This window comes from Clupea harengus, chromosome 9 (assembly GCF_900700415.2).
Source record: "Clupea harengus chromosome 9, Ch_v2.0.2, whole genome shotgun sequence".
Taxonomy (NCBI): domain Eukaryota; kingdom Metazoa; phylum Chordata; class Actinopteri; order Clupeiformes; family Clupeidae; genus Clupea; species Clupea harengus.
The window spans coordinates 14,671,515-14,681,620 of NC_045160.1; the positions used below are offsets into that span (position 1 = coordinate 14,671,515).

Here is a 10,106-nt window from a genome sequence, read left to right on the forward strand (position 1 = left end):
ACAGATGGCACTGGATAACACTGGGCTACAACTGCAGCCACCCATTCGAGTGGATTACAAGTCAATAAGTAAATGACAATTACTGAGGGCCTGAATGCAATCAGCAAGATCTGCTACACTCAATATACTCTCAGCACTGGCAAGAAGGATGGTGGGAAGCCTCCTTATGGCTGGGCACTGCTCTTTCAACACGCACGCACACACGCACGCACACACGCACGTGCGCACCCCATTTCCTGCCTTGTTATCCTTTGCATACCTCAAAAAGGACACATACTTAAAACTTTACTGAGGTGTAATTTTTGTGTAAAAAGGCAAGAGAGAGAATGCTAGAGGAAAAACATAGGGCCTAAATGTAGTCATGTGAAGTGGGCCATGCCACAGCACCCCACCCCCTCCACACATTGCATCCATATAACAACACAGCTCATTAAAAACAACCCACAACTCGGCCTCCTCTCCTCGCCTTTGGAGGACAGCGAAAAAATCAGAGCGTGTCGTCGTTTTGTTTTAATGATTTTAAAAGGGGAACCACAACTGTGCATTTAAAAGGGGGGGGGGGGGTGTGCCTAAATGTGTTTGTTAGCATTACACACGCTGTTGCTCTGTCACACCACATAACGAGCTCATTTAGCTGCATTCACTTACTCACTCCCATATTCATTATGTGCAGTTTATCAGCCCTGCTCTTCTGCTTCTAGTCATCTAGGGTGATGATTTCAGAGGCCTTCGCCTGTGGGAGGGGAGAGAAGTAGCTTGTGACTTTACCTGAGGAAGAAGGGAGGCTTTTCCGACTAGACCTGGAGAGCCTGTGTGACCTGCTGCCTGTCTGTCTGCCCTGGGTCTGCGTCTGTGCCTGCGTCTGTGCCTGCGCCTGTGCCTGCGCCTGTGTCTCCTCACTGCCTGTTATTCTCCTGCTGTTTGTAGTCTGCCTCTCATCTGCCTGCCCTTGCCCTGTTCTTTTGTGCTCTTTGCCTGTGAACACGGTGCCACCCTGCAGGTCATGAGCAGTAGTGCGGCCGCTCCTTCTGACCTCCCCTGAGCTGAACAGATCCTCTGAGAATCCGGCAGCTGTGGCTGCCCCAGAGAATTCTGGTATGCCAAGCTGTGTCCTCTCTTTAGTCCTCTGTGGAGATTTTTCCTCCAGGACCACCACAGTGCTGTCTTCATCAGTGTCCTCATCCCCACAATCTTCCTCATCTCCAAACAGCTCCGGAGTAAAGTAGATGGTCTGGTCCTCCTCCTCCTCCTTCCCATCTCCACCCTCGGCAGGTCCCGTAGGGTTGTCCGTCTCTGGGAGAGGGGGGCATGGAGGGGCCTTTACTGGGGAGACAGTCAGTTCAACAGTGGGGAGAGGGTTAGGGGGCTCTGTCTGTATATGTGGGGTGGACAAAGGTGGTGAGGTCACTTCCTCTACAGTCCTCCCATGGGTGGAACTGGGATTCATGGTATCAGTCTTGGGATTTTTGCCGCTCTTCTCCAGGTCCTTGGAGGAAAAGATGGGGGACTTGAAGCGGGCGCTGACCGGGGTCGAGGTGAAGAAGTGGTGGATGGGCTTTGGCGTGACCTGCCTGGCAGTCATGTTGCCCCCCTCACCTATCGCCAGTGGTGTTAATGGAGGACGCACCTGTTCACCTGTCAAAACACACACACAAAACAACAGAGACAGCAAGTCAGCATTCACAACTATAAATGGATTCTCCCAATGCGATGCGCTCTGCCCCAGGACAATCTGTTCCCTCTCCTGTGTTTAATCATAAAGGGACTTGCAACTTATTCACTGGAGCGGTACTAAACTCAGCACAATGGCACCAGGCTCCTGTCTCAGGTGAGGAGCTCAGGTTTGGAGGGGTGGGGGGGGTTTGGTTGGGTGGGGTGGTTCAGGACTTACTGCCGGAGGCCTAATGTGTGCGGCCTGAGCCCCCCCGTCACCCCTCCCCCCCCCGAGATCCAGACCGGCAGCGCTCACGCTCAATCTAGCACAAATAAAGGTCAGTGGGATTTAATTAAAAGCAACAGTCATACATCTGCTGGGTCCACCACTGCTCAGTCAAGCAGAGCCCCTCAAGAGCCTGAGAGGAGTAACGAGCCCCCCCACCCCACCCCACCCCACTGCACCCCTTTTAACCCTACCTCTTCGTCGTCATCATCATCATCATCATCTTCATAATCAGCATTATGATCATGATCATCATCTTCTTCATCACTACACAAGTTTCTCACTGCCTTGTTTTGGGTCTGGGACATCATGCTAATGTCTCATTAGCTAAGTTTGAACCCCTATTCTCTCACGCGAGAGAGCGTGTCCCAGAGCTTCGCTCCTAATTGCCTCTCCTGCTAACGCTGAAATTGCTCAAATCCACTGGGGGGTGGAGGCCCTCCGTGATGAAAAATGTAACAGCGCATGCATTCAAAGTAGCAAGTGATTCTGGGTGAAACGTGTCTGCTAAAGTGTTAAGTACAAAGTGGTGACAGGGAGATGAGGGCGTGTTGCTGACGGCCTGCCCTGGCTGTGGCGACGACCTGAAGAAGCAAGGACTTAACAGAACTTGGATCAAACCCGCATCTCGCAGCAGTAATCAGACATTCGGTACCCGTGAGTTGTGAAGAGCCACATCACATGCGTTTGTGTGTGTGTGTGTGTGTGTGTGTGTGTGTGTGTGTGTGTGTGTGTGTGTGTGTGTGTGTGTGTGTGTGTGTGTGTGTGTGTGTCTGTCTGTGTGTGTGTGTGTCTTCCAAACCCTAGAGAGTAAGAAAAAGCGGAGCGCCCTAGAGATGAGGCCCGGCATCTTTGCGCGCCTTTACTAATTCATCACTGTTGTTTTCCAAAAGCATCCCAGATTGCTTCCCCGTTCCCTGTCCCCTCCCAGGGCTTCGCCGGCTCCGTGCTGCAGGAGCGTTGCGGTAACATCTTCCCGTTATAAATAAAAAACGACCCTCAAGCAAATGTTTTCCGGGGCTGCGATTATGCAAAGAGCTCATGACCTGCCGCCTCCTCCAACAGCTGGAGACAATACAAACAATAAGAGCCACTAGGTAAGGTACAAGACTCTATGTGTAGACATTAGACAAAAAGAATTACACGCGACACTTAAAATAATAGCGTACCACTCTTTGGCATTAACAGTAACAAAAGAGGCCACTTTAACCCTTCGACACTTTAACAATGACTAAAGTGCACTGGAATTATTTATGGAGTTTGTTTTCAGAAAAGCCTGGGTTGTTTGAGGGGGTGTGCGTGTGTTTTGGTGGACGGGGGTGTTGACATTATTTGCCCTGCCAGAAATATCCCTGCTATATCCAAAGTAAAGTGCAGGACTCAACAAAAGAACAAGGAAAAAACCAAAGGGGAGCAGAGAGCAAAGTGAGGGCCTGAGAGACAGAGGTTGACAGGGACACAAGGACAGACAGTTTAGAGAAGTCAGGGGTCAACACTTGCTCTCGACTTTCTTTCTAATTTCCGCTATGACGCAGGAGAAGAACAAAGTATTGTGGCATCTTATGGACTTCAGATGCAATGTTTAGTATGTACTAGAACATAATTGAAATTATAATATAAAAATAAATAAATAAATAAATATAGCTGCAAGCAGCGATGCGGATTCCTCCAAAGATTGCGAAACCAGGGGAAAATGTATATTCTTCACAATTTTGGAAAGAAGAGTAAACGAAGGAAAGAAGAGTGGAAGAAGGAAAGAATAGAGGAAATAAGAGTGAAGAAGGGAAAGAAGAAAAGAAAGAAGTGTCTTGCTAAAGGACACTTTGACAGGGAATTGAACTAACAACCTTCTGATTAATAAACGACTTCTCTACCCCTGTACCACTGACGCTCAGGTTTATTTGTCAAAGATTTGCATAGATATTACTTCAGTTCTTGTTTGGCGGCTTTTCTGCTGAGTGGCTGTACCGGACAAACGGTTGTGAGGATCAAAATTCTATTTATAAGTTTTGTGAGGCTTGGTCTGAAGATCATATCTAGTGATTTTGAAGAAGATTTGACCAAAATTGTAGGAGGAGTAGGCTTTCAAAGGTTTTTTGATAAAACCGGGAATAACAGAAAATCTATACAACCGAAAATTGTCGCCATTGAACGTTGAATTCGTCTTTATCCAAGGAATCCAATGGTACCTCATTTTTGAAAATCGGTCAAACGGTTCAAAAGTTACAGTGTTAACAAAAGTGCAACTTTGACCCGTTGGTGGCGCTAGTGTGGTCTAGTGGGAGACATGAAACTTGGTGTGAGTGAAGAAGGGACTGTCCTTAATGAGTGTGCCAAATTTCAGAAAAAGTTACCATAAGGGATTTGAGAAAAATTGTAGGAAGAGTAGGCTTTCAAAGCAGTTTGATAAAACCGGGAATAACAGAAAATCTATACAACCGAAAATTGTCGCCATTGAACGTCGAATTCGTCTTGATCCAAGGAATCCAATGGTACCTCATTTTTGAAAATTGGTCAAACGGTTCAAAAGTTGTGTGTGTTAACAAAAGTCCAACTTTGACCCGTTGGTGGCGCTAGTGTGGTCTAGTGGGAGACATGAAACTTGGTGTGAGTAAAGAAGGGACTGTCCTTAATGAGTGTGCCAAATTTCAGAAAAAGTTACCATACGGTTCTAGGGGCTGCCATTGACTCCCATGGTACAAAAATAATAATAAGAAAGCCTACAATAACGGAGGACGGAGGAATCCTAAATATCATGATAGTTGGTGCTGCTGTATCGTTGTAATAATCGTGCTGAAAAATATCATGACACTACACTAGTATAAGTGGTGAATGCTGCTATCATGTACCTGTGCCTGCACCATGGCAGGTGGCCAAGGGGCTGCTTAGTTGAGGTGGAGGCCCTGCAGCCAGTCTCTGCTCCCCCGCTGGGCATGCTGGTAGCTGGGGTGGCCCCGCTGTCTTGGCAGGGGGGGACAGGAACGTGGTGCCAGAGGCGGAGAAGGAGGGGGTGGAGGAGGGCGGCACTGGCTCCGTCTTCCATGCTTCGTGATTCTCTGCTGCCCCCTGTTGGCACTGGGAGAAGGACACTAGAGACTGCATGGCGTCACCAAACGAGTTGTGGTGTTGGACCAACTGACGCACCCACTTTGATAGACCTGTGAGACACACAAACACACACGCACACTTATACACACATGCATGTTACATTAGCGAAGCACTCCCACATAAATGGTATTTGTCTGTGTGTGTCTGAGTGGATGTGCGTACACATGTGGTGTGTTTGTCTAACAAACATGGTTTTCTCCCCCTTACTCAAAGTCTTTCCCACATCAGTGCCGCAGTGGACTACTACTCCCACCTAGTGGCTGAGATGAGCCACTACATTGCCTCGAGGCAGCAGAGCCTGAGGTTAGGTAGAAGACCCCTTTTGTCTGATTAAACAGATCCAATGGACCTCAGTACCTGTGATGTACTTGTTGGGGTTTGACCTGAAACGATCGTCCACCAGAATGAGAGCACCCCAGTCGTTCTTGTGGCGGATACACCTGTAGGGGAGGACAAGGGGAGAATAGATTTTATCTCTTCGTGCGAATAGAGCCCTCCTTCCAACGTACAAAAGTGATGACAAAAATGGGATGTCATAAATAAACTTGATGGTACAGGCAGTTCATTTTTCAAACAGATATTTCAAGAATGGCTAAAAGCAGCTCAGAAAGAACATATCTAGGTCAGGTTTGGAACGTGAATACTTACAGTTGCACAAAGACTCACACTTCCTAAAAAAAAACAACCGTACATAAAGCAAACACACACCTGCCCAAGGCCTGGTTGAGGGCACGGTAGGCCTGGATCTCATACCAGCGGCTACCAGTCAGTAAGCCCCGAGCTTTACAGTGATGATCGTTGTACTTCATCTTCAGCTCTACCTAAAAACACACACACACACACACACACACACACACACACACACACACACACACACACACACACACACAAAGAGAGCATGACTTCAAAGACTCCCCACAGTAAGTGGTGCATGAACAAGTGAACCAAACACGACACACACTGAGCTCTGACAAGACCGCACACAAGCGATTCTTCATCCCAGGCCAGTGACTGTAGCACTAACGCTGGCCCATCCAGTATAAACACAAGTGTTGATCAAAGCCAGAATACTTAGAGCCGTGAACAGCACTGTTAGATGGGCACCATGTGGAAGAACCAGAGGCATGGAGGGCGGGCTGTCTGTAGGAGAGGCACGCCTGGCAGGCAGCTCGTTGGGGTGGGTGGGTGAGGGGAGCATCCTGACGGGCATCAAGAGTGGGCATGGAAAAGTAGGGGTGAATATTCATAGTTGCTGGGTTTTGTTTTGTGTGTGTGTGTGTGTGTGTGTGTGTGTGTGTGTGTGTGTGTGGATATTTGGGGGAGGGGGGAGTCGACTTGTATGTAGATGACACACCCCAGGGTAAACCTAAGAAAGGGTTTACCCTCGTCTGCCCCCTGTGACTGATCCATTCTGAAAGGGGGAGAGTGAGGTGTGTGTGTGTGTGTGTGTGTGTGTGTGTGTGCGCCTGAGTGAAGGCCAGAAAGATGGCATGGCACACCAAGTCCTGTCCCACTCGCCACCGAAATGCCACAGAGGCATCCATCAATTTTCGCCCGTCGCTTTTCATTTTAGCGACTAACCTTTTGGGAGATTGACGGGTGAAAAGTTCAGCCAGGCCTCACCCCGGTGGGACGGGATGGACCCGAGGACCGGCCACTAACAGCTTCTGACAGGCGCCATGTGCCCGTTTGCACACACACACACACCTGTCACAGGGACATGGCAGGTACAGCGTGTCCCCTCACACACAATGACATATTAACATCTTACACACACGCACTTAGAAAAGTGTCTTTTAGAAAGACATGTTAACATCTTACACACAAGTACAGACACACGCACTTAGAAAAGTGTCTTTTAGAAAACACTTGGAATCCACCTGCTTACAAGCTACCACCCGGTCTGTACAACACACACACACACACACACACACACACACACACACACACACACACACACACACACACACACACACACACACACACACACACACACACACACACACACACACACACACACACACACACACACACACACACACACACACACACAATTATCATCCCTAAAGAGGCCAGTGACTATGTGTGTGTGTGTGTTATGCCATTGCGTATGTGTGTTTGTTTTGTGAGCGAGTGAGCCTATGACGGCAGCTGTCTGTCTCATTGACACCAGAAGAGTTAGAGGGCATCATCCGCTGTGAGATCCAGCCGTCAGAGGGAAAGGCCAGCTCCCCTCAGGCCGCACTCGCCCCCCTCCACTCCCCCTCACTCACTCACTCACTCGACCCCCGCCCCCACCTCCTCCCCCCTACATCAGAGTCCATTTCAGCGCCGGGCCCTTCACTCCACCACTCTGCACTGTGCTGCCATTCGACATGACAGCTTGCATATGTGAAAAAGCCAATTCTCGCTGCTAGCCAAAAAGCCCTAAATGTGCAAAGAGAGGCACTGGATGGATGGGATTAGTTGAAATGTCAGCAGATAGGCCCCCCCTTCTTTCTCCTGCTGTCTCTTTTACTGTCTATCCCTCTCCCTCTCTTTCTCTCTCCCGCACTCTCTATCTCTCTCTCTCTCTCTCTCTCTACCTGTTCATCCCTGAACAACACACGTCTGGCCCGGAGGCATACTTCACGGCCGAGTGACTGTGCAGATGTGAGCTTTCCTGTGTGTGTGTGTGTGTGTGTGTGTGTGTGTGTGTGTGTGTGTGTGTGTGTGTGTGTGTGTGTGTGTATGAGAGTGTGTGTGTGTGTGTGTGTGTGTGTGTGTGCACATGTTTGTGTTAGCTCTCTGTCTGTCTTCTCTGTGCAGCTGAGGGGAACCTGGCACTGCAGCCCACCTGCTCTCTCTGAGTCCCAACAATAAAACTCCAGTGAGGAACAAAGGGTCTTCATTCAGAGTTTTTTGTTTTAATTAATGGCTCTATAATAAAATCCACCAGAAGGTGTTTGTATGAAACTTGAAACTGTACCTCAATACCAGATACACCAATACCACATTTTAAGCCAGGCACAAAGTGAAGTAGTGTACCCGTATCCACCGAAACCACGGATAGGAGCAAACAACACACAACTTAATGTACATGCATACCTATGATAACGTTTAATTAATAAATTACTTTTTCTAATATTTTCAGGCCGCGGATACCTGAAACCATGGTTACCGAATCAGCGGATACGGTGGTTTCATTCCACTAATGTGTGAAATGACACACACACACGTGCGCGCACAAGCACAACATATAACTTCAAATTCTGATGCAGTATTTTTAAAAACACGTTCAATAAGTACAAATGCAAATTACAGGAAACAACAACATTACAAATAGGCAAAACCCCTCTCCATTCATCCGCCGATGCAAAGGAGAGACACTTTTCCAACACAATCTCTCTCTCACACAGACACACACACACACTAGTCCTTATTCCCCAGGAGTATCTATTTCACTGCGGTAAAAGAGTACATAGCCCATTAATGAATCTCCACCAAACTGGCGGGGCTGAATGCAACACGCATGGCATTTAAATGCCATAAAGAGCCACGGATTCCTCAAAGTCTCTCATGTGGGCACTTTGCTTTGGCACGCTCAGCAGTCTGTCATTTGGCAACCAGATCTCTCTTATCAACACTGAGTGTCTTTTAAACGCCTTTAAAGGGCCTTTTATTGTTTTACTACCCGATACCAGTGTTTGCTTCCCAGGTTTTTATTAGGCTCTCCGACACACTGAGAGAGTGTCCACTCGGTAACCTTTTTTAGGCGCGAGACACAGGCTCATAGAAAAGGGGCGCTCTGTTTTTTTTTTTTTTGGAACGGCATCTATTTAAAGTTAACCTTTGATCTCAGCCATTGTAACAGGGCCATAAAAGCAGTGCTGTGTGTTTGTTCAAGTTTAAAGGCTTTTCACTGTCTGGAGGCTGTGTGTGTGTGTGTGTGTGTGTGTGTGTGTGTGTGTGTGTGTGTGTGTGTGTGTGTGTGTGTGTGAACGCACGTGCACATGTTTGAGTGCGAGACACTGATTTCTGTGGGTATGTGTGTGTATGTGTGTGTGTGTGTGTGTGTGTGTGTGTGTGTGGGAGAGAGAGAGAGACCTTGTGAGGAACTCTTAACACTTCTATCACAGTGTTGCTACATGTGCTGCACCTAAAGTGCTGCTTCAGCACCAGTGTCTATGTGTACACTGTGTGTACACTGTGTGTGTGTGTGTGTGTGTGTGTGTGTGTGTGTGTGTGTGTGTAGGACGGACAGTCACCCGTCTCTGGCAGTCATTAGTGTCAGTGTCCTTGGTCTCCTCTGTGCTAATGGGGTCATGTCACTGACCTGTGCAACAACCTCTGGGGCACAGCAACCCCTCTCACCTCTCATCTCTCTTACACACACGCACGCACACACACACACACACACACACACACACATAATCCCATTTCTAACCTCCCTGCATCTCTGGAGATCCAACTACTTCGAAGAGACTATCAAATCTTAGAGGTCCAATCTGCTTTTACACTGATCTATAGGGGCGGGCACAAGAGTGGAGGCAAGCCTGGGAGAGACCGTGATGGCCATTCAATGCCAAGGGCACCCAAAGGCACCTGCCCCTCCTAACCTCTTGACCTCTGAGTAAACAAGCCGCTGGGAGGTGCTGGCTTACAGAGAAATGGAGGAGTCAATGACCCCTCCGCCACCTCCCCTCTTCCCCCCCTGCCAGGTCCCTCTCCAGGGCCTGCTACCCAAGCCCTAGCCCCCAGCCCCAGCCCCAGCCCCAGCGCAGCTGCCCAACTGCCCTGCAGTCTGACCGCTGCTCCAGTGAAGTGGAACGCAAAAAAAATATAAGCCTCTCCCCAGAGGTGGGCTGGCCTGCCACAATGTACAGCTTCCTGCTAGGGTGGAAGTGGTGGTGGAGGTGGTGAGACAGAGGGTGAGGGTGAGGGTGGGGGTGGGGGGTGGTGTCAATCATTCATACTTGTCCCCATGGTGACAGCCGGTTCTAAACGTACTCTGACAGCAAGGTACAGTGGAGGGAGGGCTTTGGGAGACCGGGGGGGATGGGGGGGTAGTTAGTGAAAA

The 10,106-nt window shown here is 48.8% G+C and overlaps 1 protein-coding gene across 3 annotated transcripts in view; it reads right to left on the reverse strand.

The window, feature by feature from the left end:
* Positions 1-206: 206 nt before the first annotated feature.
* brip1 (BRCA1 interacting helicase 1) overlaps positions 207-10,106 on the reverse strand; it is a 34,291-nt gene continuing 24,391 nt past the window's right edge. For 2 of the 3 annotated variants that reach the window (XM_031573604.2, XM_042708722.1), the window contains 4 exons: positions 5,756-5,868; positions 5,405-5,487; positions 4,785-5,097; positions 207-1,637 (listed from right to left, as the gene is read on the reverse strand). In XM_031573604.2, the coding sequence (XP_031429464.1) occupies positions 698-1,637; positions 4,785-5,097; positions 5,405-5,487; positions 5,756-5,868 (1,449 nt within the window). In that variant the 3' untranslated portion in view covers positions 207-697. The remainder of the gene's footprint in view (positions 1,638-4,784; positions 5,098-5,404; positions 5,488-5,755; positions 5,869-10,106) is intronic. The other variant, XM_031573605.2, reaches the window with a different exon arrangement.